Here is a 23,567-nt window from a genome sequence, read left to right as displayed (position 1 = left end):
GGATGATTATCCACACTTTCTACATTGGTTTAAACCCAAGCATAAAGCAGTTACTTGATGCTACAACAGGAGGTACCTTAGGAAGCAAGACCCCTAAAAAAGCCTGACAACTCATTGAGGAGATGGCTATGAACAATTATCAATGGAATACATGAGAGAAGAAGAAGGTAGCTGGACTTCATGAGATAGATTGTGGACCCCGCCCAAAGCTTGATTAGTTTAAAAAAAAAACATCGTTTCCCCCACTTATTCCCTATCCTTTTGTCAAGTTTCTCTCAAATCTAGTGATAATGATGTGGACCCCGCCCATGCATTAAACCTTGCTTATGATGCTAATCATCTGTTTTCTTTTTCCCTTAATCCTTCTTCTCCTTGTCATCTTGTCGTTAAAAATTTTTGTTAGAATGAGGAATTCCCGGGAGGATTTTTTGGGTTCCATCACATCCATGTTTTTGCTATCAAACCAAGTTTCAACCTCCTTGCCTCCTTCCTTCCTCCCTTGCTTTCTTCATCTCCTTGGTTTCCATTACTTCTCCACTTAGAGCTTCAAAGGTGAGGGAGCATTACGAGCACTCGTAGCGACCGGTGATCAAGCCGGAGAGGAGATCGTCATTGCCAACTTGTCACCAAACCTAGAGGTATAGTTATTGATGATTGTCCACCTCGATCAAAAGCTTAACCTCCCATTCATAGCATGTTTGTATGCCAAGATAAAAACTTGTTTGTGTATATGCTTATGTTTGCTTCAAGATTTTTACCCCTTTTGAAGGAATATATATATAGGCATATATGAAACTGCAGCCTTCTTGAAGGTATATTTATGCTTATTTTTACACCAAAACCTGCAGCCATTTGAGTGTGTATATGGCCATATTCTTGCATGAAAACCTGCAGCCATTTGAGTGTTTATATGGCCATATTCTTGCATGAAAACCTGCAGCCATATGAGTGTTTTTATGGGCATATTCTTGCATGAAAACCTGCAACCTGTTAATTTTTTTTTTAACTCATTAGAAACCCAAGCTTTATGCTTGTAAATTATTTGTTTTGCATGTATTCTTGTTTCTTTCAAGCATGCTTAAGGGCCAACTAGTGCATGCTTAGAAAAACACACTCACCTTCGAAATTCTGCAGCCTTAGGATGTGTGTTTTTGCATTTGAGAGTGACCTTGCAGTCCTTGTGTGATCTTAGGTAGTTGCCTTGATGATGACCAACAACCCTAGTTTATGCTGTTCATTTTTTGTTTTGAATGGTTCATTCTTTCTTGAGTTGTAATGGTTGGCAATCCTTGGGTTATAGGACCACTTGAGAAGTGACTTTGGGTCTTCGCATTGTGTCTTGGACTATAGTATTTTCGAGGTAAGTAACCCGCACCTAATATTTTTGACAAGTTTTAATTTCAAAAGTTTTAATATTAATTGATTCTATATTTAAAATTTCATAGAAGTGGGAGCTTGCAACTTTTTGTTTAAAGGAATATTTGATCATATTTGGATTATAAAGTTTGGCATGTTTTAGAAACTTTACCTTAGTATGTCAGTAATTCTGGGTATTTGAATTGAATATTTTGAGTGTTGTAAGTAATCCACTGATAACTCCGTATTTTCAATATTTGAGAAATTATTTTATTCGGTAAAATAATTATCTAGTATTTTGTTATTTTATTTTGAATATCTAGTATTTTTGTTAATATTGATATTATTTAATTGGAATATGTATTTTGAGGCATTTTCTTTAATTAATTTTTTTTTTTTAGTTGTTGACTGGGCAAATCCACATTGGTGTAATGCTAATTAAATGATTGCTATTCATTTTAATTTAGTTATTAATTTATTATTTATACTAAGTGTGCGATTACAGTCAAATGATTACTTCAACATTTATAAAATTTGTTTGTTTGTAGGCATGGGTTAATGATTCTGCTATCATTTGGATTGACTTAGTTAATTCCATTATTTATTTATTTAATCATTTAATTTAGTTTTGAAGGAGCTGGTGTTTTGAATAATTTTAAATATTTTATGTACTTAAATTTTTATATTTCATTTATGGTTATCGATTTATTTCCCTTAGAGTGAGTTTTTGATATTTATTAGTATTTTTGAATATATATGAACTTGAGGAATTTTAGAAATTTCTGAACTTGTACTCTGTAAATATTTTGTATCTGAATGTTTTGGTCTCCAAATGAGCGATATGCAACCTTGTCAGTGGGGGGTTAAACCCTGACCTTGTCGACAAGTAATTTTGGGAAAATGAGACTGCAGTTTCGCACCGTGTCCGTTCGGTGAAATAATCAACGGCCACCTGGTATTCAGTCTCGGGTCACCGAGGGTAAATAAATGATTTCTGTTATTTTGGGCTCGGGTCTGTCACCGAGGATAAACAAATGACCTTTGGCACTTACAGTGAATTTGGAGACATACTCTCGATTTTGTTATCTATGCTTTATCCTTTGGTTTTGATAATACTATTTGGTGCTATTGACTTTTGTACAAATTTCATATTCGCATTCCTGGTTTTCAAAATTTTGGTGAACGACTTACTTGGAAATATTCTTTTATTAGAATATTATACTCTGTATTTTGTTAAATTGTGATTTCAGAGACTTGTGTTATTCTGAAAATCCGGTATACTTGAAAAGTTACTTTTGTGATTTCTGATTTAGTCTAACTATAGTTTGGAAACTTATGCTCATATTTAGACAATTTCCTATATTTTGATTTAAAACTTTGAATCTAGTATTCTTAAATAGCGGTATTACTTGAGAACTATACCTCTGTTGAATTATCTATTTTGTATTAGTTTGAACTATGTTTAAACTTTGAATTATTCTTTATATCTGAATTCGAGATTTATAAACCCTGTTGTTTTAAAACAATATCTGATTACTTACTGGGCTAGTGAGCTCATGGATTTGTTTCAAATCCTTTTCAAATCAAGTGTGGTAGACCGTGGTGGATCTTGAAAGACTGCCTGTAGATGTTGCTTGTCCTGTTGTAAAATTGTAGTCCTTGTCATTGTCTATCACTATGTTCCTGTATTTTGTATTTATGGACTTCTTGTATCTTGCATTGTGTACTTTGTAGAGTCTGTAATCCTGTAACCCAGTTGGCTTGTTATAGTTTTGTTTGTCCTAAATCAGGTTCTGAGGCCTTGCAAGTCTACTTGGTTCACGCCTTGTGGATCTGCGGCCGTTTGTCTGCGCACCGGGTCCGGCGAGACGGGTTCGGGGCGTGACATAGATGCAGTCACATCATTGGTGGCCCAGGTTGAGTCATTGAGCAAGAAGTTAGACACTCTAACTTCTCCTAGATTGGCGGCAGTAATGAGTTGCACCGGGTATGGGGGAGGACACGCTCCATCTGATTGCCCGATTTCTATTGGTGGTACATCCTTATTTTAACAAGTGGATTTTGTCGGCAATGCAATGAGAGGTCAAGGAAATCCATATAGTAATACCTACAATCCAGGGTGGATGAGCCATCCAAACCTTCCTTGTAGTAATCAAGGGTAATAGAAGGCCATGGCACCACCTGGTTTTCAACAACAACAACAAGCCCCGAACATGGAGAATCGAGTTTCAGGGTTGGAGAACCGGATGACCAATTTAGAGAAGGCTTTAACCAAGTGGGTCAAATTGCGAAGTCACTTTCCGAAAAACCTCAAAGGAGTTTGCCTAGCAACACGGAGACCAATCCAAGAGAGCATGTGAAGGCGATCACTTTGAGAAGTGGTCGTGAAGTTGAGAATAGGCTCCCTAATGAGAAGACAAGTGTTGAGTCACCCGATGTCGTGGAGGCTGAAGAGAATGCCAAAGAGAAGAAGGTGGCACCCCCACCTTCCAAGCCAAGAATCCCTTATCCTTCAAGATTGACAAATGACCAAAATGATGAGGAATATAAGAAGTTCTTGGGTCTATTCAAGCAGTTGCACATTAACATCCCTTTTGTGAAGGTGTTAACTCAAATGCCTTGCTCCGCAAAGTTTCTCAAGGACCTCTTGACCAATAAGAGGAAGTTGGAAGAGAGTGCATCTATGATTCTAGATGTTTCATGTTCGGCGGTGTTACAAAAGAATATGTCGAATAAGAAGAAAGACCCTGCTAGCTTCATCATTCCATGTAATATTGGTAACTTGGGTGAAGAGAAGACATTGGCGGATTCGAGGCCTAGCATCAACGTTATGCCTTATATATTCTTTCTGAAGCTAGGCTTGGGAAAGCCTAGGCCCACTCGGATGACACTCCAATTGGCCGATCGATCAGTTAGACATCTGAGTGGCATCCTTAAAGACGTACTTGTGAAAGTTGACAAGTACATATTTCCTGTAGACTTCATAGTGTTGGATGCTGATGAGGATGCCGAGGTTCCATTGATACTTAGGAGGTCATTCTTGGGCACTTCCAAGGCTCTTATTGACATGGATGGTGGGGAGTTAACATTGCGCGTTGGTGATGATAAGTTGACATATCACCTCGCCTAAACCATGCGACATTCTCTTGATTTTGATGATACTTTATTTTTTCTTTTCACCACTGATGAGTTAATTGATGAGTATGTTCAGGAAATGATGTGTCCAGACCCATTTGAGGGGTTTCTAGATCAAGATGTGGAGAATAAAGAAGTCTTATCACTTAGTCAAGAGGACAAGTTACAGCCTACACCGGGGATCATGAAGAGGATGATCCAAAAGATGAAATGAGCAAGGAGACGTCACAAGAAGTGCTCCAATGCTAGTGGGGATGTACATGCAGAGATTAATAGTGGCAAACCCTTGTGTGGTATTATGCTCGATAAGTGCTTGTGTATTGACAACGCACTTTTGCATGTGTACCGCAAGTGCACGGGTTTGTCGAAGTAATAATACCCCGGTGAGTGCGTAGTTGAATCTACAGGGAATAGCGATTAGAAACACAAACATGGCTATTTAACTAGAATGAAAATGAATTAATAGCGATGTGAATAAGAATCAATGCAAATAAAATTAAGAAAAGAAGAAGGAGGCGCAAATAAAAGATATGAGAGGCAATCAACAATAAATGCGGCACCCGGACATTGCTCACCCTAGGACTATTGTTTCAAGTGCAAGACTAATCATTATGTCTCCTAATTAATGTCTAATGAGTCGTGGAGATCCTTAAACACACGGTCCGAAAACTTAAGGTCAACCGTGACTAGCCCTACACTATGACCCGGTGGAGAAATCTCTCAGTCTTGACACCTCACACTGTGCTAGGTTGCTTTAGGCTCTAGGGATTCCAAGTGATAAACCCTATTCCCTAAAATAGATCTAACCCTTTTGGTCGAGGCGAAAGACCCCTAGTCACAATTAAACCCCAGATATTAAGGATTACTTCAATACTTCACTCTATCGCTTGCGCAACTAAGCCCCAGCAGAGTTCGTCTCTTAGCACTTCACTCTATTGTGAACTCAAAGAACTCTTGGAATGTGGAGGTAGGATAAATCACACCAGAGGGGAAACGGGACGTTCCGCTACCTCTTGACTCATCCTCTCAACCCTCTCCAATCTAGTATTATCTAACCCTCATGGTGTGTCACTCATCCACAAGGATTACCAAAATGGATTCTCAACCCTAGTGTCACTCAAAGGGAAAATCAACTCAACAAGTATTCAAGATTGGAACTCAATTAAAACATCAATTAAAGAAAGTATAATAAAAGGTCAAAGAAACAATATCATCCTAGGGTTTACAAGTCCAAGTACCCACTAAGGGTTTAGCTCTCCATGGAACAAAATACAATCAATAATGAAATCAAAAGTAAAAATATGTAATCCATGAATAAAACCCCCTTGGTGTTCGTGTCGATGGTCTTATGCAGTGGTCGCGTCTTCTCCAAAGGTCCCCTTGTAAAGCCTAGGGCACACCTCGCTGGATCAGTGCCGACAAAAGCTCCCAACCCTAGCCGCGGGCGCCTTCAAGGGTGGAGAAAAGATAGCCAAAAGATGGAAAAAAGGATTCTGAAATCGGGCTAAAATCGCTACTTAAATAGGGCTGGAATTGGGCACTCACACGGGCGTATGGAATTTCCACAAGCCCATGTAAATCTATAGAAATTCATTTTTCAACGGCCTATGAACACTAACTGCTACAGTAAATTATTACATTGATTTGATATAGTGTATGCTACATTACTCCGCCAAAATACTCCCGAATCCACACTTTTCATCTAGGCAACATAAACGGGCACACGTCTATGCCGTAGATCGCATCGCATCTTCAAATAAAAGTACACTTGACGACAATCTTGCTAGCTTTGCACAAGTCGGAACACATGAGTGTGTTTGCCTTTTTGCCCCTCCAATTTGCATATTTCCTTGAACATAACGGAGGTTGGCACACACTCACATGTCTTTGAGCACAACTTGTCTCTTCACGTTTGTTCACTCCAAGATTTCATCAAGTAAGTGTAATCGCAATCTACTTTGGCTTCTTTCTTCTATATTTGTCTCCACAACCCTACATGCACAAAAGAACACAAATATACATGTATTAGTAATAAAATCTGAGAAAAGTAATGCTCATAGTAAGAAAAAAATACTTCTTATCATGTATAAGTAATATGAAGTATTATTTTCTTACGTTGAGCATCACTTTAATCATATTCTATCGCTTATTCGTGTGTATTTGTGTTCTTTTGTGCTTGTAGGGTTGTAGAGACAATTTCGGAAGAAAGGAATCAAAAGTAGATCGTGGACATGATTCTTGATAAAGTTTCTTGAATTGGACAAAGATAAAGACACAAGTTGTGATCAAAGACATGTGGGCGTGTGCCAACCTCCATTGTGCTCAAGAGAATACACAAAGTGGAGGGGCACAAAGGCAGTCACACTCATATGTTATGCCTTGTGCAACATTAGCAAGAGCTTCATCAATGTGGTTTCATTGAAAACGCAACACGATCTACTGCATGGTGTGTGTCCATTCATGTGGTCTTAATGAAAAGAGTGGAATTCAGGAGCATTTTAGCGAAGTGTTGTAGTAGTCAATGTAGCAAAATTACTGTAGTAGTTACTATTCATAGCTCACAGAAAACTGAGTTCTGGAAATCCACACGGTCATGTAGAAATCCCATATGCCCGTGTGGATGCTCGATTCCAGCCCCTATAAATACTGTGTTTTGAGGAGTCTTGGAGGATCTTTTTCCAATCTTTTACCCATCTTTGGAGGCGCACGTGGCTAGGGTTTGGAGAGGCTTTGGCTAGGTCTTTGGAGTGGTCCTACGGCCTTTGACATAGCGTTCCTTTGGAGGAGAGTTATTGAAGGAGCTTTTATCGGCATCTATTCAGTGAGGTGTGCCCTAGGCTTGACAATGGGACCTTTGGAGAAAACGAGACGGCTCCACAAGACCATCAACATGACTACAAGGGGGTTATATCTGTGGATTGCATGCTTTTAATTTTGATGTCATTGTTGATTGTATATTGTTCCATGGAGAGCTAAACCCCTAGTGGGTACTTGGACTTGTAAACACTAGGATGATTTTGTTCCATTGACTCTTATTATGTTTCTTTAATTGATGTTTTAATTGAGTTCCAACCTTGAATGCTTGTTCAATTGATTTTCCCTTAGAGTGACACTAGGGTTGAGAATGTGTATTGGTAATCCTTGTGAATGAGTAACATTTCATTAGGAGTGGACAAAGCTAGGTTGGACTGAGTCGAGAGGATGAGTCGAGAGGATGAGTCGAGAGGTAGCGGAATGTCCTCTTTCCCTTCCGGTGTGATTTATTCTACCTCCACGTTCCAAGAGTTCTTTATGGTCATGATAGAGTGAAGTGCTAAGAGACAAACTTCACAAGGGCTTAGTTGCACAAGCAACAGAGTGAAGTATTGAATTAATCCTTAATGCTGGGGCTTAATCGTGACTACGGGTCTTTCACCTGGACCAAAGGATTATATCTATATTAGGGAATAAGGTTTATCACTTGGAGTCCCTAGAGCTTTAAGCAACCTTACACAGTGTGAGGTGTCGAGAGTAACCCTTTCCACTAGGGCATAGTGTAGGGTTAGTCACGATTAACCTTAGGTTTGGGACCGTGTTTTTGGATTTCCACGACTCATTAAACATCAGTTATGAGGCATAATGATTAGTCTTGCACTTGAAACAATAGTCGTAAGGTGAGCAATGTCCGAGTACCCCATCATTCTATCGATTACCTCTCCTTATTTCTATTGCGTCTCTTTCATCTTTTCTTTACTTTCATTTGCATTGATATTGTTCACTCAAAAATCACAATTTGGTTTTCACTATAGTTAGATAGCAATACTTGTGTTTCCGAGCACTATTCCATGTGGATACGACTACCCACTCACTAGGGTACTTTATTACTTCGACAACCAGTGCACTTCCGATACACACACGCAAGGGGTGTGTCAACGGGCTGGGCTAATTTCAATAATTTTAACAAAAATATTACAATTTTATCTCCACCAAAATAACCATAAATCTTTTCCTCCATATGTTTAATTAAAACAAACAATATGGTATTGGATAAATCAAACTATTTCTAAATTATCATTGAAGAGGTACCCAAGTAGAATTTATATTCTACAATCAAACCCCATGGAAAGCCAAAAAAATCTTATCCTAGCTTTAAGATGAATCAAACCCAATTTGTAGATTATATAAAAAAAAATTGTTCTCATAGGCTTGAATACTTAGATCAAAAACAAAACACATTCAGATTTCTAATGATTTTAAAAAAAATTATAAATAGAAACAAACCTCCAATTATTTCATCAGAAGTAGATACTTGATTGTTTTAATTTTCTCAACCGGAATGCCATCGCAAAATTGAAGCAATCCCCAACTACCAGTATGCTATGCCAATCAAATTTCAAAGAAACAAAACATCTTGAAATCACAAAAATAGTCAACGCCCCTTGTTCTAATGCACGAAATTGCAATCACTAAGAGAGAAGAGAGAACCAATTTCAATTAGTAAGGGGTCGTTTGGCATTGTTGTCAATTCCTGATTTTTGTTTTCAATTTCATGTTTTAGAAACAAAACTGAGAAAACATGTTTGGCAGTTTGTTTTTGTTTTCAAAACTTTTGGCAACAATCCTTACGTTTCCAAAAAAACAAAAAACAAGAATTTTATGTTTTCAACCGTTTTGGAAACGTTTCAAAACTCTTCCTCCCACCATGAAACCCTTCCTCTTCTACCCATTTCTCTCTCTCCTTCAAATTTTTAATTCTTTTTAATTTTTAATTTTTAATTTTTAATTTTTAATTTTTAATTTTTAATTTTTAATTTTTAAAAAATATCAATTTTTTTACAAATTAATAATAATAATTTTTAAAAAATATTTTTAAGAAAATTATTTATAAAAATTTATAATTTTGACTTGATATTTTACAAATTAGTTTATATAGTATAAAAAATTATATTTTTAGAAATTATTTGTGAAAATCATTGTTTGAGCCTTGATTTTTATAAACTATGATATAACATATAATATATATATATTGAAAATATATTTGTAAAAAGCTATTATTTGACCCTTGATTTTTATAAACTATGATATAACATATAATATATATATTGAAAAAAATATTTATAAAAATCTATTATTTTAGCTATTAACTTTTTACTTGATCTCAAAAAAATTATGACTATATCTCTGTTTTAAGGCAAACGTCAAAATATTTTTTAGTTTCAAATGGTGCAATTTTTTTGAGATATTTTTTACCCATACAATACCAGTCTATGTGATTAATTTTATTTAATAATATAATCAAGTAAACTAATCTGAAAAATAAAGTTTTATAAAAAAAATTTCAAAATATGGATTTGAAAAAAAAATGAGAAAAATACGTTATAATAATTTTGTGCTGATATATGTTTTTGTTTACAGCTTTTTAAAATACACAACAGTTTATATATCCAAACATATTTTTGCTTTCAAAAAATAAAAAATAAAACGAAAACAAAAGTGAAACAAAAACAAAAAACTAAAAAACAGAAAGGATGCCAAACGACCCCTAAGCTTTTCCGAGGTCGGTGAAGTTGCCGGTGATAGTGAGAGAGAGAGAGAGAGAGAGAGAGAGCCATTAATGAATTGTGAGTACTATAACTGTTAGAAGTTTCGTGGAAGCTTCTCAGTTGAAGCAGTAGTGGTCTTGGCAGAGAAAAGTTCTGGCTATTGAATGAACTGTTGAGAATGCATTATTAACAACTAGACATAGATCAATGTTCCAGATTGAGCATTGGTATTGACCGTCGATTTCAATCAAATGTCAAATATTAATGTTAAACGGCTTTGATTTGGTAGGTTGCTCTATTACCAATTTATCTCCGTGCGTGTTTTTGCAGCTAGTTCTCCGCCACTAATGACTGATAATGGTCGCTGACTAGTGCTCTACCTGTGTTTCCCCGTCCTACCACCCTTTGGTTCCGCCACTACCAAGAATGAAACCAATTCTCATTTCCACCGTTGTCAAAAATAAAATAAAATAAAATAAAATAAAACCATAAGCATGTCTAACATTAAAAGATAATCAAGTGAATAAAAAGATAATTAAGAATTTTTCAATACATGGAATTCAAATATATATATATATATGCCAAGATCCAGTTCTACATACATGAATCTTAAACTAACAAGAAAAACCTGAACAAATAAACATCAAGATCGAGTTCTACATACATGAATCTTAAACTAACAAGAAAAACCTGAACAAATAAACATCAAGCTAAAAATCCACAAATCTTCTTATAGCACTTGTTTTCCATGTTCGCCGCACCACTCAAATTGCAAGTTTCTGCAAATTATCTTAAGAACAAAGATCCAGGTGGCAAGCAAAGAGAACGCTTCTATGCACAACATCTTTCATCTACCTCTTCAAGAACCTATTTAAAGAAAAAGGGGGAGGCCCATCCTGCCACTTAAAGAATAAGTGCATAATTTTGGGTGCAAAATATGACATGCAACTGACTCAAAACTAACCTACTCCCAAGCAATCAATGAATGACAGTGATGCAAAAGGCAATACATTAACAAACTTTTTTCTGTGTATAGATGATTAACTCAAATTTGATACATTTTAGTTCCTATGTCGCAGAAAATCTCAAGAAGTTAAGAGAGTAAGGACAACAAAGAAAGAAAATGTTAATTAATTTGGGAAGTAGAGGAATTATGTAAAAAATACTGCACCTTGCCAAGTTCTTGATGTAGGCATTGTGTCACAACAGTCGTTTGCTGTATGAGTGTTTCCATTGAGGAATAACTAGGCAGGTTCACACGCGCTGATATCAATTAAACATCAAGGAAGGAATCTGATAAAAGGTTAAGTACAAGAAATGGAATTTATTAAGGAATATTGGTTGGCATACCAAGAATAGCTTGATTCAAATTATCAGCAATAGTCTGACGATAATCAGATCTCATTAGATGAAACATTGGTGAACAGTCAGGCTCATCATAAGCTAGCAAAGCCATAAAATCCTAAAAGAATGTAATAGAACATATTAATTGATTGATAGAAAACAGCTAACTTTTAAACTTCTCTAAACAGTGATAATGTCCACACATGCAGAGAGTAATACTAGTAAGAAAACATACTTCCAGCTTTTGCATATACTTCGGTGATTTCCCAAATGGTGCAAGCTTGGTCTGAGCAAACTCCAAAGCTTCTGTGCTGCCATTTCAATGAATTTGATTAAAACAGAGAATGTAGAGATATACCTAAATAAATACCACTTATTGAAACTCACAACTTTCTTGAGCTGAGCAAATCAACAAAGTGAAGACTCAATAAATCAAAACGCAAATCATTTTCTTCTTCCAAGAGGTTAGGAGTTAGATGTTCTGTCAGTTCCATGGCCTTGAGAGCATTCCCCTCCATTGCGAAAATGAAAATTGCTGAAAAATAAAATATGCAAATAGCATTTAAATTCAGAATGTCAGACTTAATAATACCATGCATTGCAAAACTATCATGTACCCACAACTATGAAAATAAGTAAATGTTTCCACCAGAGCAGTAGAAAATAAATATGCTTCATCTATCACTGATGAACATGGCGAAATTAGGTGAAGTTTATGTACGAGAGGATAGTTGAATCTTCTAATTGTAGAAGGATATCAAGTGATTTGCAAGCTGATCTTCTCCCTTATTGCAGTCTGATTAAACAAGAATTGGATTCCTTATTGCCGCCTAATTATAGGGGATATGTGGCGAGTCTTTTGCTATAAAAGAAAGCAAGCCATATGTTGTTTGTTATTTAGTCTCGCAAATGGTTTTATTGCCGTTGTAGATTTATATTTCTCGAAAGTGATATAGTAATTATAATCTTGTTTCATGTTATAACCATTCCTAGAGTTTAAATTTTGGGTCCTAAGCAATTAGGGATCTTTGGGTTGATCTAGACATGGGGTTTCAACAATATTTATCCAAGACAAAAAGCATATCTTCTTTTCAAAGCTAGATACAGCAGTACAGCAGTAAACGCTGTCAAAACTTGATTATTTTGTCGTCTGAATAATAGTTTATCAATACAATGCTTAGCATCTTCATAATTGATGGCTACAAATATGTTCTAGCTGAATGAACTTAATGCATGTCATAAAAGTTAGCTTAATCAACACTCAACTTATTATGTAAGTTCCCAAGATAATCATAACACATTTAATCAGTTAAGCTAGATGGTTTTCGAAGCTATCCTCACACATGGACTATTTACATTGATATATGAATTTAATGCTAATTATGACATAAAAAGAAAACTCTCATCAAATCCAAAGCAGCAAGAATGTTAGCATGTACTCATCTATGGTTGAGCTTAGTTTTAGTTGATTTCACATTATCCTTATTCGGTCAGTTTAATATTTTGCTAGTGTTTATCTTATATAGGCTTTATGCTTATATATATGTCTTGCAAGTCTAAAGAGTTTTTGAGTGGAATAAGAATTTTGTTTTTCTACAAACTAAATCATGGTTCTATTTATGCATTAAGATTGCTCCAACTTAGTCTTCAAGAAAAACACTTACATTTTCGTAAATCCATGTCCACAAGATAATTAGCAGGCTGGTTCATTCCAGTACAAGAAATGAAGGCCTCCGCTGTCTCTTTGAAACAATTATGCACAAGGTATGATAGGACAATGTTACGAACGTCTGCATCATTGATTGCCTGATATAATTAGCAATAAACATATTAAACCAGAACTGAAATAAACAGGTAATGGGCATTAGACGGTCTATGAAATAAATGAAATCAGATATTATGAATTTACAACAAAGGCCATCACAACATCAGATGCTGAAGAATGCAGAAGATAAAGCAATAAATATTTTGGTACACTAATACTACTTACGGTGAAATGATCACTCACCAGTTACATGGTCCAAAAATAATTTCATGAACTCATTTTAAGTTAAAATTTCATCCAGTAAACTGTATCTCACAGAAATAAAAACATTGTGGTAACATTTAATTAGCTTCCCTAAGAAACAGCTAATGGCCACCCTAACCAAAGCAGCACAAAAGTTGACAAGAAAGAGGCATTTGGCACAAGCAATGTTGTACATTCACATAGCAGAAAGCATATAGCAAGAAATATCACCACTTGGTCATACTTACAGTTCCAACATAATTGTCCCTACAAGAAGTGTCAAAAACGGCTGAGTAACTTTCACGAACTCCCCTCGTGCTCCATTAAGTCCCAATTCCTCGAAAAATCTTGTTGCGCAGTTAAACCACAAAGGAGCAAATACAATACACTTTTGATAATATTATGAACTAACAGAAAATTTTACTTTGGTAACCAAAAAAGAAACACATGAAAACCCAAGTACTTTAAAACTTATTGATGCAGGATAGGTTAGACAATCACACCTAAAATTTCTAGGTAATCACACCGAAAACAGTTAAGCAATCACAGATAAAAAAAAGTGCAACCACACCTCAAAATGTAGCATTAAGCTAAGAAAACCAAGAATAATTCATTGATTCCCCTAAGAAGTTCATCTCTATTTTATTAGAGATTTGAGAACTTATCTAAGTAAAGTTTAACTTCAAATAGGAGAAAGGTTTGATTTCAAATAGGAAAGAAAAACTTATTTAAGCTAAAACTTATCTTAACTCCTTAAATTTAAGGATCAGCTCAATTAAAACTAGAATTCAAAACAATCCAGTCAAACTTGCCAGATTCTTTTGGCAAAGAGCTAGAAATTACTAAATCCTTACAACACTAATAGCTATATCCTCGTAATCACTCCTTATTTTGGTCCATGCCTTCTCTTGTAATATCTTCCAAATCTTCCTAGCATGTCATTTGCGTCATTTATCTTTCTAAATCACAACATAAACATAAATCATAAATTTCTTCATTATGAACTTTCAATCATTAGCACAAACAAAGGACCCCATAACAAAATAAATGCGCTTACATGAATCACAGGGGAAATCTTTACATTGTTAATTACTCTATGCAAGCCAATAAATGTTTTCTAATCTGATTTCCAAGTTGAATGGGACGAACTATAATATTAATCCACCAATAATTTTTTAATGTCATAAGCAAACCAAATAAGACAAGGTTTTAGAATACGACAATAAAGGACTTTCCAATTTAACTTATTTAGAGAGTACGTTTGGTGAAGATTTGAGCAAGCACTTTTGCGAAAGAGCTTTTGAAAGTAATCTCCAATTCAAATTCTGATCCCAAAAGCCTTTTTACACTTTAGAAGCTTTTTTTAAGTAGCATAGCCTAAAGAAGTCTTTAAGGTTGACCCCTCTCAAATGCAGATCTAAGCAGGACCTTTTAACTTAGGCTTATAATTGAAGAAATGTTCACTTAACAATATCAAGTTGGTTATGGAACACAATGCAAAGTCCAGCAGGCTCCCAAAGCACAAGATAAAAACACAAAAATAAATAAAAGAACAATTTCATGATTTAAACAGCAAGATCAATGGCAGTTTCCTGGCCAAATCAATTTTTTGATTAGACGAAGACTTCCCAGGAAAATGAGGCAGACTACAAGACAAGGATACTATGTGCCTGTTTCCACATTGAAAACGTTAACAAAGTAAGAACATACTTCAAGCTAACTGTTAAATTTTATATTTTGTACTAGTGGGCCCTATATAGATGCAACATAAGTTTAGGTATCTTACACCAAAAAGTCTCAAGACTTAGTGGCTCAACCACTATACTTATATATAAACTCATTACACTTCTATCACACAACCGATGTGGGACTATATTTCCATCACCCTCCCTTAAGTTCAACAGGGTCATTTCTGTCACTTTGAACTTGCTTAGACTTGTACACCAGAGGTCTGTTTTTTACCAGAATTTGTATACTACTTTGTGTCTCAGAGGTCCTACACACATGGGCTTGTACACTACTTGTGTCTTAGAGATCCTACTCACATGGATTTGTACACAACTTTGTGTCTCAGAGGTCCTACTCATATGGACTTGTACACCACTTATGTCGCAGAGGTCTTACATCTCTTTTTTTTTTTATAATATATATATTGGGTTCCATTATATTTCTCTAATAATATGTTAGATTTTATATTTTGTACTAGTGGGCCCTACATAGGTGCTACATAAGCTTAGGATTCTTACACCAAAAAGTCTTAAGACTTAGTGGCTCAACCCCTATACCTATATATAAACCCATTACACTAACATTAGAAAGAGTCTAAATAAATAATTTGATTTAAAACTTAGTTTCCATCCTTATCAACTCTTCATACAAGAGAAGTAACCAGCCGCATATGATGGACACATGATATCATGCCATGACGCATGGAGTTATATCTACAAGTCAATTGTGATTGGCAATTGGTGAATCAGGGAGTATGCTTAAGAAAATAAAGACTTCAGCCATCACATTGTTTTTAATGCAACAGTAACCTGTCAAAAGTCATTTCCTTGAGTCTCCTTAACAATGAGTTGATGTCACCAAGTGTAAAATGCCATCTTCATCTCTAATCTGGTTTACCCAAAATCCAAAAAGTATCTTCAAACCAATATAAGAAGAATGTGAGAACAGAAAAATAAACCTTAAAATAGATACCATAATCATTTTCAATGACTTTTCCAAATGAAGCCTACATTGAAGGATTCTTCAAAGCTAGTATTTGTGTCTACCTCATGTGTTAAGAGTTGCATAATGCATACATATCAATTAAGCTCCCCAAAAAGGAATTACTAAATCATCTGCTCAATTAGAACTTGATATAGCTTTTTAGATCATAAACAGGCAGTGCAACACATATGGCAGATAATTTCAAACAACAAACCATAATACTTGAAGAAAGCGAATGTGTGCATGGTATCTATATATAGGCAATCCAAGCCATAGCTGCTTAAACAAATTAATACAACGATTAAAAAAAATGAAAAATATTTCAGTTGGTATTGTTAAAACAAAGAATTTTATTGGACAAAAGTAAGACTTTCAAGAAGCTCTTAGACAAAAAACCTTCCCACCAATGGTTAGCTGCTAATTGCATATCAACTCTCTAGAACTGATTTGTTTCTATAGAAAATGTTTGAATTGAAATAATTTACTTTCTAAAAGAAACTATAGTGATATTTTCAATTGCCAAATCAGCAAACGACCACAAATAAAAATATTCTGACAGAGCAAATTCGGGATTGTCCTTCCATAGCTATCCAAATATTAGTCCACTCTCTTTTCAGTTCACATATATGGAATGCGCTCAATGATGGAACCTAATCTGGGGAGTCAGCCCTAGATGACAGAGGAGGTCATAGAACGACATAAGATACATATAGAAAACAATGCTAGACTTAAGCATTCCAAGAAAGAAAAAAAAAATTCCAATTTTGCGTTAATTTCATCACTCCATCAATATATACATCATGTCTATATCATAGAAAATAAACAGATTAATAAGTAAATCAAAGATTGCCCTTTTTTTTTTTTTTTTGCAATATCACAATGAAAGACGATCACAAACACAAGATCATCAAAAATATTGCAAGCAATCAAGGATCAACAACATGCACTTACGAAGAAATTTAATCATAAGCCATCAACAACTTCACAATCGAAAGGAGTTCCAATTCGCGACACTCACAAACATAAATAACATAAAGAAAAGAAAATCCCTTTTTTTTTTCTCCAAAGAGAGCAAAATCCAGCGCAGCTTTGATCGTTCCAACGATTGCAAAACAAAATCGATGAAATAAGAGAACCAAAATAGAAATAGGAGAGCCGTACAACATTCTCGTAGAGCTTCGGATCGAAGTCCATCATTGGAGTCAGGAAGCAGCAAAGGGGGAGGAGTTCCAACTTCAAGCTATGGCCTTCTCCCGCTTCTCCGAGGGATTGAAGAAGAAGGCCTATCCCTCCTGCACAAACGGTAAGCAGAGAGAGTCTCGGTTAAGCTCCGACAGAGATGGTATAAAAAGCCCAGTATTGCAAGGCACTTGTTTTGTTTTATTTAGGGTATTTTGTATATTTACCGTTGCAATAACAAGAAATTACCCTTGATATACGTCTATACAATAATGCTGCTTCTATAAATCAGAATTTCCAACGAAATTTAGTAGTCATAATGCATCTAACAACCTTGCGTTTTAGGATATGATCTTGTGCATAAAAAAAAGAAAAACCAATGGCTATTATTTTTAGATAAAATTACCAAACTATCCTTTGACATTTTCATACATACTCGAAAAACCTTGTGATTTTTCAAGTGATTTAAAGGAACCCCCTCTCTCTCAAATCGTCAATTGCTATCCCTACACATAGGGAAGCCCACAAAATAAAAACGGTTACCTTTAATATGTTCATTCTTCAACCTAGTCTTCATCTTTAGTCGAAAATCGTGTTTCTTCTTTGGTTGTTGAACAACCTAATGGATTCTTTCTTTGGCATAGTCAAGAGTCAAGGATAATTCCATACCATGATCTTCACCATACTTTTGCCACGGTAATCAATTTTGGATAGCATTCGCAACAAATGGTGGTTGGTGATGAGTGCACTTTGCATGCATGTTTTCATACCCTAATAATTTCATTATTTTACTTGTTCTCAAAGTGTATTTTTATACATGACCAGTGCTATTATGGGTATTTCTGTCATATGTGCAGAAATTAGGGGCTCAATACGATTTGGAACAAATTCGGGATGAAATTATCCCATAGGAGTTCAAGTGTTCAAGCCTGACACGGGCAGGACACGCTCATGTCATACCCCTGAAGTTCTCAGTCAATTGTTGATTCAGTGAGATTTCGGTGCTTAAGGATATTTGCAAGATCGACACGGTCAGGACACGGTCGTGTGAATGCCCCCGAAAATCCCAGACCATCGGCGAATTCATTGGAAAATTATTGACACGAGCTGGGTGCCCATGACACGATCGTGTCATAGAGTTGCACAGTCACAACACGATCGTGTCCTTGCCACCGAACTTTTCAGACTAAGACACTCCTTGTCACTTATTTCACTCCCAGCATGATACAGTCTGAGGCACGATCATGCGCAGACCGTGTCAAGCCCGAAAAGTCCCTTTTTAACCCTAGATTTCAAGGTTTCGTTCAGGGATCTTCTTCTCCACCGGGAGGACTTTGATGAGGACGAAGATCGAGCTTATCCACACCTTCTACGGCGTAAAGGAGCAAGTTGGAGGCACAAGAGAAGTGGTGTTAGCACAAAGAACTCGACATCGGAGGCAAATCTTAGAGTGAAGGAAGTCATGTCTTCTTTTTCTAGATCTAGTCTTTTCTCCTCCATGTTGTACCCACCCATAAGGGGCTAACCGGCCACGGTGTCCCGGGGTGGGAACTTTATACTTTTGATGCTAAAAACACTTACACTCTTTTGATCTATGGAGTTTTTTTGGTTCTTGTGTTAATCTTTTGTTAATATAACTTGATGTGTTTGATTTGCACAGTTGCTTGGGTACAACTTGATGTGTGGATTGCCGTAGTTGTCATTACCTTGCGTGATTGTAAAACTTGATTTGCAAGTAGCCATAGTTACTTTAGCAAAACTTGGTGTATATGAGAACCATAGCTGCCACATTGCTTCTGAGCACACACTAGAACCCTAAAATGTACATGTAGAACTTGAGAGTGAGTGAGCATTCCCGAGTGCAAGGGGAACACCCCAGGCATTGTTCTCTTCTGTTGACACTTGATCCAATCATCTTTATTTCCATCCTTTCTCTTCCTTATCTTCCTTTTAATTGTTCTTTTATTTTACTCAACTTCATCATCTATTTAATTGTCACTAGAGATCAGTGTTAAGTTAGTATTTTTAGTCCAGTCCCAGAGGTTCGACAACTCTACCCCTCACGGGGTACCACTATATTACTTGTGCGCAACCAGTATACTTGCGGAGAACACATCAGTTGGAGTTGGGCTCCATAAGGATGAAGTATATTATCACTAATGAGTGAAAGATTTCATATTTGCTTGGAAGTCATGGGGACTTCAAGATGATGTTGCTTATCTACCATTGTATATAAAGCATGTGGTGGACATAGAGGCATAGGAGCTAGAGCAAGCAACTGAGAGAGCTCCTTCTAAGTAAAACATCTTTTGTCTGTGCATTTGTTATCCTTGTCTTTGTGTACTTTGTATTATCTATCCATCATATTATTTATTTGTTTAACTGTCTAGCCATTTGGTAATGATAAGTGCTTGTTTGATATATATTTGATCACATCTTTTATGCACTTTGAACATGATTATATTCAGATATTTTCATTAATGGCATGTGTTTTGTGTTCTTTTGTGCAATTAGGGCATGTGACAGGAATTGATGAGAAAGAAGCAAAGAAAGGGTTGTGGAGAATTTTTCTAAGATGATCTCTCAAGCTTCAAGGATGAACATTAAAGTTGGATCATCTACAAGCACACGTGTGCCAACTCCTGAAGATTTTAGAAGCCAATTGACATGTCAAGAGGGCACGGATGTTACGCCCCGACCCTAGCCGGGCACATAGCAATCGCCATGACAATAAGGAGTGGACCTTACAGCGTCCCACCTCCTAGTTACCGTAAGGCTCAAAACAATCCTTCTAACACAGCTCACTAAAGAAGGAGACAATAACAACAATAGAACCAGCCAAGGCTCCAAATATGACCAGAAAGTACAAATACAAGAACAATACACAAAAGATCAAGTCTGGTGGATTCATAGAGTTTACATGCGCACTGCAACTAACCTAGATAAGGGGAATAGATAAGTCAGTCTATTGCCTAGGCAGCACAACCCAGTCCAACGTCACAGTCTGAGAAAGAAGAAAGGAGAATGATGAGTAACAGCTGTTAGCCAGTGAGTGGTGACAACATATATATAATAGAGTAGTAAAGCATTTAATATTGTAGTTACCACAATAATAATATAACAAGGTAGCTCCAAGTATTCAACAGATTAACAGTTAACACAATGATTTATACATAGTACAGGTAAGTAACATTTTCTTATGAAATATAATTTTTTGTGAGAGACTGCCCTCTTAAGAGTGACAGTTGGGCTTCGCCCCTCATCACAATCCAAAATACCATGTGTTTGCACAGCTAAATAGTAAAACCAATCTCAAGTCCTTGGCCTAAAAACACTCCTTGACTTAGCCGCCATCGCGACTAGGTTGAGAGCCATCAAGGTATTCATAACCTTGACGTCGGGCACTGAGATCCCTGTGTGGTGACCCCGGATTCTCACATATAAGAACCCCCTGTCAATGGCTCCACGCACCCTTGACTAGGATAAACTCAAGGTTGACCACGTCACCTACCATCGGGTCGTATAGTAGAACCCACACTGTAGTGTCGGACTAAAGTCCGTAGTCACCATTAAAACCAAATGCCACAATGAAATTCTTTCCAATTCCAACTTGAGGAATCAACCATACGATGTTTAAATACGGAAATATACATCAAACCATATTTCATTTGCATGTAAATACATATACATGTAAATATCCTTCTTTTAAGATGAAATCTGATTGATCATCAAATTTATCTTATAAAACACATAAAGAAATATTATAATACTCTTATTAAATCTATGCAATTATGAATTAAACCACTTACTCAACCAGTCATCTCGCCTATAATCAAGCAGGGAATCCGATAATCAATGAACGCAAGAATGGAAACTAAAATGCATCGAATGCAATGTTATATGTTGAACATGTATCATTAGGGGTTTTAGGGGTAAACGACGTCATTTTGGACCCGAACGACCTCAAATTGGATTAAACCTAGTTCCAATGATTTCCAAGTAAGAAGGGCTTTAATTTGGACGAAAAAAAATACAAGAAAAGGTCAAAGTTTTTTTAATGCTATAGTAACATCGGGATTACTACAGTAACCAAGAAATTGTTACAATAAAACGACCCCTATACAATGATTTTCTGCCAATTTACAACATCAAATCAAGAAATTTTCTCACAAACATTCACACAAAATGAATAACAACGACATTGGCTTTAATTTGAGCCTAAAAACAATCCAATCCATGGAATATTTGTAGGGTTTCAAAGATTTCAAAATGATTAAATACTAGAAAAATACAAAAGAAAACCTTGGATCGAAGCCTTACCAAGCTCAAGAGGATGAGAAGAAGAGAGTAAAAGATTTGATTTGGCGGAAAAGCTCAACGGAGAATTTTTTTCAAAATCGGTGCTCGCCCGAATGAAAGAAGAATGAAAACAAAAAGAAGAAAAGAAAGATGAGAGAAAGAGAGGCAGCCACATTGCTTCCAAAATGCCCTTCTAATAAAATAATAAAAAATAAATAAATCCAAATGACAGAATTACCTGCAGTTTTCTGGTTTTCACACAAAAGCTACTATGCAAACATGCAAGGATGCACTAGTGCTAAATGACTATTTTACCCCTAATGCATGCACAAGAATCTAAAAAGCCCTGAGGTAAAAAATCAGGATAAGGTACCACAACGGAGGCAGTCATGTGTGCGTGTACCAGCTTGGGGGCAGTTTTTAGGAGTTATCTCAGCCATTTGGATCGACAAAATCTTACACACCCTTCCACACGCCCGTATGCCAGGCTGTGTGGCCTCCCAAAGGAAATTGCTGAGTACTGTAGTAAAAACTTGACACACCCCTTGTGTGTATCCAAAAGTGCACGGGTCGTTTAAGTAATAAAGCGCACCTAATAGGTCGGGTAGTCAAATCCACAGGGAACAGGAGTACTAGTTGATAAGTGCTTGTGTTAAAAATGCGAAGTGTTCTTTTCTTACAATGAACATTACTTTTATCAGGTTTAAGCGCTAATACATGTGTATTTATGTTCTTTTGCGCAGGTAGGGTTGTGAAGCTATGTTTTAAGAAAAGAAGCCAAAAGTATATAGTGAATGCACTATTTGATGAAATCTTGGAAGGAACAAACGCAAAGATACAAGTTGGGCTCAAAGATACGTGAATGTGTGCCAACCTCCAAGTATTCAAGCAATTACAATGATTTGGAGGGGCACAAGGACAGTCACATTTGTGTATCCCGACTTATGCATTGATAGCAAGATCTTCACTAATGAACCCGTTTATTGAAAAAGTGACGCGATCTACTGCATAAACGTGTGCCCGTTTATGTTGCCTCGATGAAAAGTGGATTCGGGAGTGTTTTTGCGGAGTACTGTAGCAATTGCTGTTCACAGGCAGCAGCAAATCAAAAATTCAGAGAATCCACATAGGCGTGTGGAAAATCCACAGGGCCGTGTGGATGCCCGATTCCAGCCCTTTAAAAGCCGCGATTCAGCCCCGATTTCGGGATCTTTTCCCCTATCTTTTCTTCCACCTTTCCCCATCTTTGGAGGCGCTGGTGGCTAGGGTTTGGAGAGGCTTTGGCAAGGCTTTGGAGAGGTTTGACGGCCTTCAACACCGCATTTCCTTCGGAAGAGAGCTATTGGGGGAGCTTTCGTTGGCACCGATCCGGCGAGGTGTGCCCTAGGTTTGACGAGGGGACCTTTGAAGAAGACGCGGCCGATCTACAAGACCTTCGACACGAACACAAGGGGGTTTTCATTCATGGATTGCATCTCTTTACTTTTGATTTCATTATCTATTGTATTTTGCTCCATGGAGAGCTAAACCCCTAGTGGGTACTTGGGTATTTGTGAACCTTAGGATGTATTCGTTTCATTGAATCTCTTTATTATGCTTTCAATTAATTGATGTTTATTATGAGTTCCAATCTTGTAGGCTTGATTGTTTGAATACTCCTGAAAAGTGCTTGTGCGATAAGAATGTGAAGCGTTCTTTCCTTATGATGAGCATTATTACTTTTGTCAGGTTTTAGCGCTAATACGTGTGTATTTATGTACTTTTATGCAAGCTGGGTTGTGAGGCCGATTATTTGTGAAAGAAGCCATTGTAGATCGTTTTACGCATTATTTGGAGGAGATCTTGAGAAGGCTCAAACGCGGAGACATGTGTCAGGTTTCGAATGCTAGAATATGTGCCAACCTCCTTGTATTCGAGCTAAGGCAATGATTTGAAAGGGCACGAAGGCAGTTACATCCTAGTATTCCGACATGTGCATATTTAGCAAGGTCTCCACCAACGTGACCGTTTAT

At 36.5% G+C, this 23,567-nt stretch overlaps 1 protein-coding gene across 8 annotated transcripts; it reads right to left on the bottom strand.

Moving 5' to 3' along the window:
- Window positions 1-10,066: 10,066 nt before the first annotated feature.
- Window positions 10,067-17,413, bottom strand: LOC120267888 (glucose-induced degradation protein 8-B homolog). Of its 8 annotated transcripts, none has more exons than XM_039275567.1 (7): window positions 17,239-17,413; window positions 13,022-13,163; window positions 11,745-11,892; window positions 11,593-11,668; window positions 11,364-11,475; window positions 11,185-11,257; window positions 10,067-10,430 (listed from the first exon to the last, which is right to left on the bottom strand). In XM_039275567.1, the coding sequence occupies exons 1-6, from the start codon at window positions 17,272-17,274 to the stop codon at window positions 11,214-11,216; spliced, it is 558 nt and encodes a 185-aa protein (XP_039131501.1). In that variant the 5' UTR covers window positions 17,275-17,413; the 3' UTR covers window positions 10,067-10,430; window positions 11,185-11,213. The 8 variants fall into 8 exon arrangements, with proteins under 8 accessions (XP_039131501.1, XP_039131495.1, XP_039131498.1 ...); XM_039275561.1 differs by having other exon boundaries at window positions 10,072-10,430; window positions 11,185-11,276; window positions 17,242-17,413; XM_039275564.1 differs by having other exon boundaries at window positions 10,074-10,430; window positions 11,185-11,276; window positions 13,022-13,147; window positions 17,239-17,352.
- Window positions 17,414-23,567: the final 6,154 nt, after the last annotated feature.

The sequence above is a fragment of the Dioscorea cayenensis genome, chromosome 8, assembly GCF_009730915.1.
Source record: "Dioscorea cayenensis subsp. rotundata cultivar TDr96_F1 chromosome 8, TDr96_F1_v2_PseudoChromosome.rev07_lg8_w22 25.fasta, whole genome shotgun sequence".
NCBI classification, from domain to species: domain Eukaryota; kingdom Viridiplantae; phylum Streptophyta; class Magnoliopsida; order Dioscoreales; family Dioscoreaceae; genus Dioscorea; species Dioscorea cayenensis.
This window is presented reverse-complemented; position numbering and strand designations above follow the sequence as displayed.